Genomic DNA, 14,456 nt, shown 5'->3' with positions numbered 1-14,456 from the left:
ATCTATTCAAAATAACTTGTTTTGGGGTAATGAAAGTAAAATAGATGTGTTTAAGTGCTGAATGGTCGGCAAAAATATTAACAAAGTAAATGTTATCGCAAAAAATGTTTCTTCAAATATATTTTCAGATGATGGGAACTCACAAAATAGTGTATATACCTGATATACACAATAGGATCGATAATATCTTTTCAAAGATGCCATTCTGCAGTACAGCTTCTTCAAATTACAGAATTTTAAGATTGTTGAGGTTGAAAATTAAACCATCTGTCATGTTCACCAAGTATTTCTGTGTATTACCTCAGCTTCTATTTCATCATAGAGGAACTGCTTCTTGAATTTGGTCAGAGCGTAGTGAGCACTGTCGTTGTACAAATCAAGGGGATAGAGCACGTACCTGGAGGGGATTGAAGAAAAATTAGTTTGGCTTCCAAAGTACCTTCATTTGGATTCAAAGGTGAAGAAAATGTCACAGCAATGCAGCCTGAGACTGACGTTTTTGCTTATAAGGATAAAACAGACACCCAAGCTTGCACACTGATTCATATAGGTTTTCAGCATCCAGCATTTTCAGATATACAAAATTTCAGTTGATGTAGCATTAGAATTTCACAGAACATATCAAATGAAGTTATTTTGCTATACAGCTTGTGTACCAGTCTGTGGTTAAAGTGTTACTGTTAGCATACCCAGTCAGCTCCATAAACATTCAAACAGAAACTGTACAATATTTAATATCTGCATGGTAAATATGCAGACTTTCACCAGTTACAGCTGCCAGATGATGTGCCTAATGGCTTATGTAAAACCTCCCTCATATCAACATAATCCTGCAGTAAAGTTTTAAAAACAGGCATTCATGACTAATACCATTTTTTTTTTTTTTTTGGATTTTACCAAGGGCCTTTTTGAAAGGCACAGTAAGAGGAAACAACCATTTAACTAATGAATGCCTCTGGCCAGTCACACCACTGATAATCTCACACAGCCAGAAGTCTTCCTTTTCTAACCAAACTTCATGCTTTGAATAAAGAAAGAGGACGCAATGTGCTGCTTCTATCCCTATAGTTGTCAAGTCTTCCCATGGAGACTAATAGAGATTGTCTATCCATGGCAAGAGGGGTGCTTCACATCTAAGATTTGGGCAAAAAAATCTTTTGCTAAAGAAAAAAGCCCCAAAAATAAACAACTCAAATGTTCGATGCTTGATGATTTTGTAAGAATGGGAAGAACTATGTGGAGAGTAAAGAAATATTACGCTACAACATTAAAACTACTACAGGAGACAAAAATTCATATTTTACTCCATCATGGATGCTTCCTTGGTCTCTAGTATGTGGTCAGTCAGGATCCAGGGCATGGACATCTCGATGGGGAACTGGATTCTACGACCCATAGTGAGCTCCAGGAAGAATTCTCTGAACCAGAGCTGGGAGAGGTCACAACACTGCTGCAAGGTCTCTGCAAAGAGGACAAAACGCATCTTATAAGAGCAGCTCCACCTCGTGACACTTATACATGCAGCATTCAAAGTACTCTCTCAGAAATAAGACTGGAGCAAACTGCCGTTTCTTCTCACCGCTAAAATTCAGCAGGTGGGTGTAAAAGAAGGACTCGCGGTGAAACTTCTCAATGTCCAGGATGGTTGGGCCTTCCAGACTGCTGCGCAGAGTCTTCTTAGATCCACTTTTATCAGCAATGAGAGACTCGAGCATGGTCCTCACCATGTAAAGCTGCATGTATATGGTTAAAAAAGGAGAAAAACACTCATTATTATCTTGATTTCTGAGGTCACATCACCTGCAAACATCACATATTCTTTAAATTTAGGTTTTCTAATCTCATTATAGGTGGGTGTGTAATTATAATGACTGTTAAAAAAAACTCATGTGCCATAGAATATTTTCTTATAAAAAAAACCCAAAAAAAAAAAAAAAAAAAAAAAAAAAAACTTACCTCAATCATCCTAAAACTAGAGTTTATCTCTCAAAATAAGTTTTGAGTTCACCTCAGTGTGGAACATTTTCTTGTTCCTGTTCCTTGTTCTGCCATTTACAACTTGGATGAGTTTATTAAAGGTAAATAAAAAACAAAAACAGAAGGTGATTGTTTTGGATTTTATAAACCTGCACCTGAAAAAAAGATTACTTCTTGGTATTGACCACTAAGCTGATAAATCTGTTTGGTTTATGCAACATGAGGATTGCTACTAAATAATGACAATGTCTGTGAGACGCAACATTATTGCTATTCAGCAGGGTAATGTAAGGATTTAAATAGAGCCACAAGGGGGAGTCTAAGAAGGTCAATGCTTATTATTAAACTGAAGTGAAGAACAATACACAACAGCATTTTGAACCCATATTAATCTACCTTTTCACAACTGATACAATTCTGACATGACATCAGATGTTCTTTAAAGGCACTGCAATATTCATAGGTCCAGTAATTTGTGTGGGCCAGTGCAGTGTCCAGCACTTTGGAGGTATGGTGAAAAACAAACATTTTATTATTTAAGGAGAAGAGAAGGAGAAGCACGAAGGTAAGACCTGTGTACTGGAGGGCCCCACAGCTCGGCGAGGAACCTTAATGTCAAAGCCACCCTTTGGGTCTTTATCTCCTCTGAGGGCGGGATCGTTGTGTGGCTCACGGCCGGTTTCCCAATCACAGACTGTTTTCCGAATAGCCTGAAGGACGCTGTAGTAAGAGGTTCAAAAGCTTCAATTAGTTTTTTCAACCATAGGCTAAAGAACACAACATGCTGCTGGATCATGTGCACAATTACACAAACTAAAAAAGGTTTCTCTGTGAATTATAAAGAAAATGTTGTTTAGGGTGAACTTTCTGGAAGGCTTTAGCTACGAAGTAGAATTTAAGTGAGCAGCAGAGCAGAGCCACATCTAAACACAACATATCTATTATTTAACTATTGGAAAATTATAAAAATCAAGAACCTCCTCAAGTGGTTCATTGATTCAGCCGTATGAGGTCATTGGTCGAGTGAAGAGTTTTTCTTAGCATTCTAGGGTGTAGGGTCTGAAGAGCTCATATATACACACGCTAACTATTAACAGGAATAAAATTAGACCATTGCATTGGTCTACTGACAACAAGTAAGGTTTTAAGAAATTAAAATTTTAATTCCTGGAATACAGCATAAAAAGTATCAAAACACATTTTTACAGAACATTACGATACCACAGTGATTAGAATAAAACGAGGAAGTGATAACATTTTAAATCCAATTCCATTTCCTGAGATGTGTTTACAAGAGGGGGGCAGACAGAAGGGGGAAAAAAAAAAAAAAAAAAGCTAAAAAAAACATAATGCCTCAAGCTGTGGCTGTATGGCAGCATAACAAGAACATGGGAAATGTGTGAACATTTTCAGATAAGATCTAAATGTGTTTGGCTCATTGTGGTTGTGGTGGGGCCTGTACCTTTGGACAACATTCTTCCTCTTCTTGATGGCCTGTCGCAGTGGATCACGCAAAGTGATCTGTGCAAAGTCCTGCAAGGCTGAATAGATGGTGTGACGGATGGCATGATTGAACACACTCTCCATGCGTCCCATCAGCACCTGTAGTCCCTTTATCATGGCGATGACCTTCAAACAGTACAGCATTTGATTAGTGAGAAGCTTACTATCAGTTCAAAACCCTTACTATATCCATCCATCTGCTCTGTAACCACAACTAACCTCTACGAGAGCAAACTTCTCCTCGCTTGTGTAGTTGTATCTGGTGGCCCGTTCGTACTCTTCAGCATTATCAGGGCACTCCTTGTTGGAGTACTTGTCAGTGGGATGAACCAGTTTCCAGGAATACTATAGGCAAAGTAAGAAATTAAATTGGTAAATACCAAGTTACAGAAGTACCAGTAATTAGTCACAATGGGGATGCCAATCAAATGAGCCTCAACTACATGTGCATCCCTCTTTCTCCACATGCACACACAAACATATGCATTTATTTCGATATTGTATATAGAAAGATGTATAAATAAATGTATGTATACACATAGACTGAGAAATCTTCACTTCCTCACCACTTCCATGACATGAGCACTCCACTGGGAGAGCAGCTGCATGCCCTGCAGAGCCAAATCAAACAGCTTCCTGTACTCAGCATCTGTCTTTTGGGCTTCCTGACGCCCTGATCCAGTCACCACCTACATAGGCACAAAATAGCACACTTCAACTCACACTGATTAATACAATGAAGGCCCACTCCATAAACTCCTGATTTTCTGGAAATCCTCTCTGACAAGACGTCTGCTCAAAATCTTGCTATATCACTACTGAGAACATAATACCTCACATAAGAACTCTTAAAGCATGCTTATATAGAAGATTGTCCTTTGAAACTGCACTGTATTTATTTATTTATTTAGTTCACAAAATGGTGATAAAAGCTCCACTATGTAGCATTATAAGAAGAAGGAAGACAAATCTTGCTGTTGAACCTGACAACTCACATAAAGACCTTCTCAAACTTTACCTCACTATTGCTATAGCGAGCCAGCTCTGAAATGAAGCGCATGTGATCTTCGCGGATCTGAATCATCTGCTCACAGATGTTGTACTGAGGACTACTTGATATAGATGTACACGTCCACCTAGAGAGCAAGAGGGAGAGAGGAGCATAAAGTGAGAAACATGTTCTTTTGTTCACAAGGAAAGGACACACTGAGGCTGACAGGAAGACAAGACAACTCAAGGGACATGAGAACATTATCTAATAAGGAAAGATGTGAAGCTGTATTTGGACTGGCTGAATTTGCGTGGATTGCAATCGCGACACAGCAAATTCCTGGAGGACCTGACTAACTCATTATTGTTTTGGCATTCTCATTAGATTACTTACGTGACACAAATATCACTTAATGGTAGTATATAGTATATCATATCATCAGTACATCACCAATCCAAAAAGCTTTATGTCTCTGGATCATGATACTACAACCTTCACCAGAATATGAGCAAATGACCAATGGGCTAACAAAAATGGCGGGAACATTTAACAAAACACTAACTGAATCTCTTTATGTCTTCATGTTCAACATCCAACGTTCTCTCTCATCGAGATCAAACAGTGTGCTGATCATACCTGGATTTGTTCTCTTCAAAGTGAGCGCTGGTCTTGATGTACCGAGACAACTCAATCTGCATGTCACCAAACAAAGGGACCACCTGGAGTTGCTGTGAAAACCAACAGAGGAGGTTTGGATTATGAATACCATGTTTGACAGTGGCAGTGTGAGAGAGAGTCTGTCTACTAAAACACCAGGTGAGAAGGTTCAAATAACAAAATGTGGGTGAAAGAAAACTTCATGAAGTGACTCAATATAAAAAATTAAAAGTATCAACAACCGTTGCATTTTCTGTAGATTTAACAAAAAATATAAGTTACTTGGCATAGTATGCTATATATCACAGAGAGAATGATCAGTCAAAATAATTCATTAGCAGCCATAAAATTTATATTTTAAGGCAAAAAAGTAGCAACAGATCCTTTGTTTCAGTAACAGGATGAATTGTGGGGAATTGTCATTTTTCTTATTTTATATCATTGTGTACGGTTGTCAGGCAAAATTTGACATTTGAATTATTTTCAAATGTTCAATATTCTCTGGTATTTTATCATCTTTATTTCAAAAACTGAGCAGATAGAGAAAAAAAAAAAAAAAAAAAAAAAAACTTACTGAAATAAGAGTCAGAGACAATACTTGTGTGTGTGTATTAAACTTCACCAGAACACTTGATTTCTTTGGTTTGTATTATTTATATTATGACAACTTTATTGTTGGTTCACTGCAAAATGTTGAGGGTGTGTTCAAAACATTGGACAGAACACATACCTTGAAAAACTTGTCAATTTTGGTGAGGTTAATTCTCTTCTTGGCATCTAGTTTGTAGATGTTGCTGCTGTTTCCATCCATGAGGTACAAGCCAAAACCCATCACCTGTGGAAAATGTACAAATCGGATATCGATCCCTGACATTGACAGTAAATTGTTCGGAATGAAGCACCAGCTGCAGGTATGGGCCCACACTTACTTTGAGCAGCATGTGTTTCTCACTGGGGGTCAGATACATCTTATTCTCGTAGTAATCGGCACACAGGTTGACAATATCTGCCAGCAGCTCTTCGTAGCCATTAATCACTTCCAACTGTTGCTGCAAAGACTGGCAGACAGGAAACGAAAGACATATATAACCGATGTTTTTTGCTGATTATTCCCATTTGTTTGTAAACCCTGCATATAAATGAGCGGAGATGTAGTTATGGAGGAGTCTCTGTTAAAACCATTTAATTTTTATAGGTTCGTGGTTTTGGACAGACCTGAGTAATTTTGTTGTGGTTTGCCAGGAACATGGACAAATTCTGAGACTCCTGAATGGATGAGGGCTCAGACATCTTCCTGAGGAACTGGGCAGCTCTGGACGAAAGCAAGGGATAAAAAAGAAAAGAAAAAACGTGTATTTATTTTTTATTTTTATTTAACCCTCACTCACACTCACACTCACACACACACACAAAAAACAACAACAATCCACATACACGTTCTAATCGCGAAGGTTTGAAAATGCAAAGCATTGTGAATCTGTGCCTATCTTCAATTTGTTATAAATTTGTTTCTCATTTTCCCTGTACTGGAAAAACTAAGGCCAGAGTGGCACATACTGAGAAAGCAGATGGGCGGGTGCTGCCATCTAGTGCTTGGTGGGGTGTTAAAATGTTTGAATATTGGCAGTAGGGCTGCAGCTATCAGGTATTTTTCTAGTCCAGTCTTCTATTGATTATTTCAATGATTAATATAGTAATGGAATGAAATCTTATGCCTTATTAAAACAGCAGTGCTAAATATTATTATTATTATTTTTTTTTTTTAAGGGACAAAAAAGGGCATTTATCTAAAAGTGAACTTGTCTTTTATCTTTTATTCCTGGACATTCATTTAAAAGACAAAACCAGTTATTGCATTTAACTTTCTGCTCCTTCTGAAACAAAGGAAAATAAATAAATAAATAAAACAATACTACTATCACTATTACTAACTCTAATATTATTATTCATATTACAGGACCAAGAACATTTTGTTATTGTTTCCTCGAGCTAGAGTTAGAAACATCTCAATTAGCCATCAATATTGACTCAAGTTTTTAACTAGCCATTAGATATAATTACCATATGTTCTTACTATCAGTCATTTTGATCATCTCAATTTTTTGTAATCAAATTATTGCTGAGAAATCGTTTCAGTCCTAATAGGCTGTATGCTCTCAGTATGGCTTACCGTTTGTAGGCAGAATGGTCGTTCTTCACGCTGCATTTCATGTTTTTCAGCTCATCCAGCACAGCGAACATGTTGATAAACTTTCCCAGGGTCATTAAGTATGCCTCAGAGACAAAGTCCTTCCTGCGTTCAGTATGACAGAGACGACGGACCTCGCCACAGAAGCGGTCAATTGCTGTGCGCTGTAATGGTCAAAAGATTGCATTTATACAACTTTGCCAGAGAGCGGACAGACAAGGAGAAGCGAATATGCATCAATAAATATCTACCTGGAAGTACATGAAATTCATCAGCTTGGTGACTTCAGGCTCCAGGACCTCCACTGTCTTCTCATAGATCTCTACTCTGTTGGGTTGTTCATTGCATTTTACCTAAAACAGAAAACACATCTGTTTAAAATTAAGATATCAAGAAGATAGAATAAAGGAAACCCACACAGTTTTTGTTCAGAAAGATACTATGACATAAGATAAGGACTGCAATTGACTATTTCTGGTTTAATATTATTCAGCAGATCTTTTCGTTTTGTCTACATCATGACAGAAAATCTATAAAATAATAATCCAATTCAGTGACAAAGAAAAGGAGAAAATGTGTCACTTTTGCTCATAAAATTACTCAAATGATTGACCTATTGATCCACAAACACACTTGAGTGGCATGTTTTGGCTCTGTCACCAGAAACGCAGTGGTTACCTGTGGTATAGCACGTGAGCAGCTCCTCCAGGTGTACAGCATGATGGCATACTCCTGCCCTTCCTCCAACATCTCATTCTAATAAAAGAATAAATTATCAGACCAATTATTTAAAACTGCGTGAAATGTTCACAAACATTAAAACGCAACACACATGAACAGGTCAAGGAATAAAACATGCATGCTCCATTTTTCTTTGGTAAGTGATTTCTTCCAGTGGGTGGGAGGACAGTGCAGAAATGCTTTCAGGCCAGTGCTGCCTGCAGACAAAGCGCTGTTTGGTTCTGACCCTGAGCGGTTAGTTGCTCACTAATTAGACAAAAGGCCCGACTATTCCAATGCAGAGATGGGCCAAAGGATGCGTTTGTCCCTAAGCCATCTGATTCTGGACCTGTGTCCTATAAAATGCCAACTTGGGAAAGCCAAATGCTCTGGTGGAATGAGTAATTTTTTCAACAGATCCTTTTTATGGTGAATTTATTTACCCCATTAAGTCATCACTTAAGTAAAAGAGAAGGTCAATAGACTAATGAGTAATTTCACCCACCATGCTGGAGTGGACAGTTGCCTGCTCGATGTATCTGGCGATGCCAGTGACAAAAGCATTTCGGTCCTCAAAGTTGGTGTTGAAGTTGGGCTGTGGGAAGACGGACAGACTTTGTTCACAACAAAAAAACACTTCAAGATAACATCTCAATGAGGAATTATAAATATATTTTCAATTTTATCAGGGCTAGAATGGCTATTTCCCTATTCCTGTTCCTATAGTCTAAAAGACATGGTCACAAAAACTAAATACATTCACTTGTGGTCATCTATAATAAGAAACCATGTATTTCTGGCAATGGCCAGAAACATAAGTGAGAAAAGCGAAGCTAGAACAAATACTGTCTACATAGATGACGTCTGTTTGGACAGTGGCAAAGAGCAGCCATAAGCACTGACCTGATACATGACAGAGGATGGGAGAGGCTCGATGCATGGCTGCTGGTCCGGGAGTGGCAACTCCTCCAGCAGGTCCACGTTGGAGAGAGCATCCTCTAATGTCACCGTGGATGTCATGCTGCTGAAATGGACAAGAAGAACCATGTTTACAATATTTATCTGAAAAAAAAAAAAAGAAAAAACTTCAAAGATCTAAACTCCAAAAAACAATAAAGCTAAGTAGCTTTATGTGCAACTGATAGTGAAATAATGACAGAATTACTAACTATAATTAACTATAAAGTGGCCTGTCTTATTGTTAATCCTTTGACAAGCAACTAGCAGAATTCCATGGATCTGGACTGACAAAGCCAAAATGAACTTCATCTTAATTATCTTTACCATTTGGAAACTGACACATCTGTGAAATATTAAAGGAGCAGTGACTTGAGCTTTAGGCTTCACGTTGTGTAAACAGTTATCAGGCTCTGATTAACCAACAAGGTCAATTCACTGCTACACTACTGAAAACAAACCAGAAAATTCTTGCACTCAACCCCCTTTTCACACCTGAGGTCCTCGGGTTTGGGAATTGACAACATTAACAATTTACTGAATTCCTGCCAAAAAACTGAACCCCAAAACCCTTATTTTAAATCTACTGCCACAGACAAGTTCTCTTTCAGTACAAGGTGTGGTATGCTTTGGTTTGCACGATGCTGCTGACTCCTGATTTTCAGACATGGGGCAATTTAAAAATTCCAATGTAATCAGAATTGACAATCCCGTGCACCTGATCGCCAGCACAAAAGGCTGGCAGTTGGTGCGTGTACAGACACAGGGTCAGATGAGGTCACCACCCTTCTCTGCAGATTGGGTATGGCAGTGAGCAGAGAGGAGAGGGACCATATCATTAAAGCACTGTTACAGGATAGTGTGGATTTTAATTTCTAATAGTACACATAGAGGCAAAGCTGTTGCAAATTGTTTGTTTAAGAAGAAAATGCTAATTGCCATGGCACTTGAAGTTTGGAATTTTTAAGGCAAATTCACAGCCAAACCACTGACTCGTGAAAATCATAAATGTATAATGCCATTGTTAAAAATGACGGGATGCCCCAAAGCTATTGTGCAAAAGTATGGCAGCATAACTGAACAAAACTGCAAAATTACCAAATTACAAGAGCTGTCAAGAAAATCTAAATCACTTCAGTCCATTTTTAGCACCATGAGCGTGGCATTGCTGCAGAGAAATGGCCTACAAATCATATTCTCCGGTTGCAGGGGAATATGCTTGCACATACTTTTTTTTTTTAAATCCTTATTTTAAAAACGTAAAAAAAATAAAAACATAAAAAAAAAAAAGTGAGAAAATTAGGATTAAAAAATGCCCTCAGGAGCTAATTTGGTGATGCTAAAGGATCAGCGGTAAGCAGGGAGATATACTGAATTATTAGTTCATGGTTTTTATCAAAATAAGATCATTACTCATTAAGCATGGCAACAGGCAGGTAACATACAGAGGACAAGCACCTGATGCAAGTCCGGGCTTGCACTCAAAAGATTTCTACAAAGCAAAAGAACTGTATCCACAGTCAGAGGCTCAGATTACAAAAGACAGCTGCTCTTTTTGATGATCAAAATAAAGCATGAATAAAACAGAAATGTTGGTTATCTGTGTGGTACCTTTAACACTTTTGTATTAATGAGATCAAATTTAAAAAAATCTTTTCAATGATGGAAATTACTATTTAATATATTTTCAAATTCACTGAAAAAAAAAAAAAGTTTTAAAGATGTGATTTTCGTGGTGGGTCTTGAACTATGCAAGCATCTTTCCATCTTATATGATTTGTAGGCTGTGATCTAAAAACAATAAAACTTACTTCATAAGTTTGACAGATGACATATTTCTTCATGATTTCACTCTTCACCCCAGTACACTAACATAACACAGTGATTGAAGCTCATGTTCATGTGTTAACATCTGGGTACAATAAACCAGTGAGATTGAAATTGTCTTTCTTTCCTTCAATGGACACACTGCACTGAAGGCAAGTAAGAATAAATCAGAATGTTTTTAAGTGACTCATTGAGGTAACCATAGCATATTATACAATGACTTAAGCCATTCCACCATAGGGGGAGAAAAAGCACATATTTTTTTGTTAGTTGCAAAACACAGTTTTGTAAAGAGGAGGAAGTCAGATGGGAAACGCTATGAAAAGCAGTTTTCAGAGCATGTCTTATTAATGATTTAGCCAAAAACACATTCGTATCCTGTCAAGCAGAATTGCAACGAGCTTGGCACCACCACATACTGCAGATCAGTCATCTCAGCGATGAAACAGGGAAGTATGAATCAGACACGAGCATGTGACGCAGAGTCTACTTTGAGGCAGAAAGGATTGTTCCTAAGCCTTTCAGTCGGAGCTTCTCTCTGAGATACCAAAAGTAATTAACAGGATGTACATGCACGGACACACACAAGTACACACTTCTGCAAAAAATATTTTGTGGAAACTGTTCATATGTAAATAAGGAGAAAATTATTAACTAGCCTCTTGGTCAACTTCATCTAAGAATAGAAACCATGTCCATTACTGAAAAAAGGAACCAGCATATAGTTCCTGTTCAGTCTACAGAGTCGAGATGTGTTTTTATCTTGGAGACAGTGAAGGGACAGATTGGAAGAGCCAGGCCAGGTCAGGTGTTATTTAGCCTGCCAGGTTGATGACCGTAACACCCGCTGCTGAAGCTACACACCATGTGTTTATAGGGCTGCCTCCATAATTACACAGTAAGGAGCTTAAATCTTAAGTAGGTACCCTAGGTGTGTCAGGCAGAGGCTAAATGCAAGGCACTGCAACACAACAGAAATAACAGTGGCAGTGATGCTCCTCTTGATCCCCTTGCCACGTTTTGAAATCACACAAAGAATTGCTTGAGCAATGAGTCATTAAATGAAGAAATAAATAAAAGGATTAAAAAATAAAAGCATGTATTGAGCCAAGTATAGCATCAAGTCGCAATCAAGAGTGTGTAAGCATTAGTTAGCAGAGAGTTTAAACAGTCAAGTCAGGTAAAGTAATGAAAACATATATAAAATAGTTATCTAGAACTATGGTTGTATGGCTCAAAGAGATAGCTGAAAGTAATGAGGTAGTCACTGCCCATGTCAGTCCGTAGTAAATACAGTTCTTGCAGCTAGCAAATGTACAACACAACGCTCTTTACTTACTTAGTGAGCTACGTTGTATCTATTATATCAGAAGTAGTGAATGAGTGCATTAGGGAGCAATGTTGTACAAACTACGCCCTGATAGTTAAACTGGATGCTGAAAATCAACCTTTATAAAAATCACAAGTCAACCACCTTCAAATCAATGTAACTACAACAATTGGACATCAGGAGCATGGCTGATTGCATTGATGGCATGGGAGCAATAAAGTTCACATAGGCCAACTATGTCAACTGCTATTAACTACGTTAACAAGTTTGTCAGTTGTGAGCAGCAAAAACTAAAGCTTCCATTGCAGTTTTTTTTTGTAACTTGTGTTACTTTGAAGATAGTTACAGCCTGCAAAAAACAGTCAAGCCCTTTCAGAAGTCTGTGGGCTATTATTCATTGTGCTGTTTAATTAGCATTATCAGGTGGCAAGATCCGACACTTAAACATGCTCTATTAGAAACAAATACTGTTAGATCACACTTCTCTCACTGTTTTCACATGTTTAGAAGACAAGGAAGCCATGTCAGGTCATCGTTTTCCATTAAAGTGACACACAGATACAACAACAGAAAGCTATGCCCTGCAGAGCGTGCAACAGTTCTTCTGAGATGGCAAGCAGAAACACAAAACAAATGCAATTATAGCGACCCAATGTCTTCATCACACAGTTGCATGAAACTCTGCCAGTCTGAAGGAAGTTGTGTGAAGGAAGTCTTTCTCTGCCCTGAGGTGTGAAAACCCTGTTTAACACTTATTTTGCACAATTGTAGATTAAAGTTGCAGCCCCGCAAGTCTATCATTGCACCATAAAGAATTTTGGTCTTTATCATTTAAATGAATAATAAATAATTTCCTCAGAAATAAAATTGCATGCTATTTCAATACTTCCTGACTGCTCATTGGTGCATGAATCAAGTCAAATTTTACATGCAACTCAAAATGCATTTTTCTCTAGAGCAGTGACCAAAAACAACTGAACAGTGAGGAAACAGAGGCATGTCACACAGTTACGTCTGCTCTGATGTCTGCATTGTCCTGCAGTATATCCCCATTCCCATGAACTGAGACATTCTGACACGGGTTTGCAGCATCAATCAGAGAAAACCCCGCATTCACCAGTGGAAGATTTGTGGTCTAACCTACAGCATAACCTGCGAGCCGAAGCTGACTCCTAACTTCCTTCCCTTCTATCTTTAGATCTTACTCTGGTAAAAGACATCCAAAGGCAGTGAAGCCATGAACAGCAGATGCATAGATAATATGTTATGTTGGCATTGACATGGTACACGTTTCTGAAAGCAAATGATTTTAACGCACTTCCAAGTGTTGGAAGTACGAAGGACGTTTAATGGTGCAACACAAGACTGTTCATAGATAAAAACATATTTTCCAAACGCTTATCAAAAATCCTGTATTTCATAAACCGGACTGCGCTGGTATTTACAGTTCATGGGCCGGGAAGTGAACGCAGCATCGCGAGGGTGGGGACAGCGCAACAAATGTTCGATTCCCAAGGGAACCTTCTGGGAGTGTGTGTCCCCACACACACACACACACTGTGCCCCTCTAACACGGATCACTTACACACAGAATAATAAGTCCTTCACAAGCTTTACATTTTGGCAGGAACTTTTCTTCCGCTGTGGAAATCACGGCTGGGATCCACATAACTCCCCTCACGGGACACAAATAGTTAGAAAACTCGCAGAGAATGGCGCTCTGAGCTAAAAGAAGGGGGACACGTTGATTTTATAGTTCGAAGCTGGTTTTTCTCTCTGGGAGAATGAGAAATTCCTGCCCACCTGAGGCCCCGGGCCGGATCCCTGCTCCGGCCCGGGGCCTCACCGCAGTCCCGGCCGGGCCTGTCTGTGGCGGCGCGAGGCAGGAAAACGGCTTCGCGTCAGAACGAGCTCGAGCTAACAGTTAAAGCCGTTTAAAGCCGTTTCTCCTTCTTTAACGGTTAACTTGGACGAAGCGCCATTAATGAAGCGCCGCGCAACTTTTTCTCTGTCCTCCCACCGTGTGTCGGCGGTGAGCTGAGTTAGTCCGACTCACCCGCAGCTGTTGGTCAGCAGGGAATACTTCACGAGCTGGTGGAGCCGACTACAGCGCCATTAGTTGGAAATGCTGACCGGGAAGGCCGGCTTTGGAAAAAGTTAGATCCAGGTTTTGCTTTGTTTTTGTCTTTCTGCCGTCGGCCGGAGGAATCCTTTCCTCGGTCGGTGTTATTATCATGGGCGGGGGGAGAGAAGCAGAGCAGGGAGTTCCTGTCCCTCAAACAGGAAAACTCAACAGGAAACTCCAC

The 14,456-nt window shown here is 39.0% G+C and overlaps 1 protein-coding gene across 2 annotated transcripts in view; it reads right to left on the bottom strand.

Moving 5' to 3' along the window:
- Positions 1-14,456, bottom strand: part of cyfip1 (cytoplasmic FMR1 interacting protein 1) — a 24,495-nt gene extending 10,039 nt beyond the window's left edge. Inside the window, exons 1-18 of one of the 2 annotated variants that reach the window (XM_029500765.1) lie at positions 14,207-14,456; positions 8,940-9,057; positions 8,542-8,631; positions 7,995-8,072; positions 7,568-7,669; positions 7,299-7,480; positions 6,344-6,440; positions 6,058-6,186; positions 5,859-5,963; positions 5,108-5,199; positions 4,499-4,616; positions 4,047-4,169; positions 3,700-3,825; positions 3,440-3,606; positions 2,550-2,697; positions 1,580-1,733; positions 1,305-1,461; positions 301-397 (exon numbers count right to left, since the gene is read on the bottom strand). In XM_029500765.1, coding sequence (XP_029356625.1) covers positions 301-397; positions 1,305-1,461; positions 1,580-1,733; positions 2,550-2,697; positions 3,440-3,606; positions 3,700-3,825; positions 4,047-4,169; positions 4,499-4,616; positions 5,108-5,199; positions 5,859-5,963; positions 6,058-6,186; positions 6,344-6,440; positions 7,299-7,480; positions 7,568-7,669; positions 7,995-8,072; positions 8,542-8,631; positions 8,940-9,056 — 2,082 coding nt within the window. In that variant the 5' untranslated portion in view covers position 9,057; positions 14,207-14,456. Of the gene's footprint in view, positions 1-300; positions 398-1,304; positions 1,462-1,579; positions 1,734-2,549; positions 2,698-3,439; positions 3,607-3,699; positions 3,826-4,046; positions 4,170-4,498; positions 4,617-5,107; positions 5,200-5,858; positions 5,964-6,057; positions 6,187-6,343; positions 6,441-7,298; positions 7,481-7,567; positions 7,670-7,994; positions 8,073-8,541; positions 8,632-8,939; positions 9,061-14,206 lie in introns of both variants that reach the window. The other variant, XM_029500764.1, reaches the window with a different exon arrangement.

Source organism: Echeneis naucrates, chromosome 4 (assembly GCF_900963305.1).
Source record: "Echeneis naucrates chromosome 4, fEcheNa1.1, whole genome shotgun sequence".
In the NCBI taxonomy this organism is placed as follows: domain Eukaryota; kingdom Metazoa; phylum Chordata; class Actinopteri; order Carangiformes; family Echeneidae; genus Echeneis; species Echeneis naucrates.
Note: the sequence above shows the minus strand (reverse complement) of the source record. Positions and strands in the feature narration are given on the sequence as shown.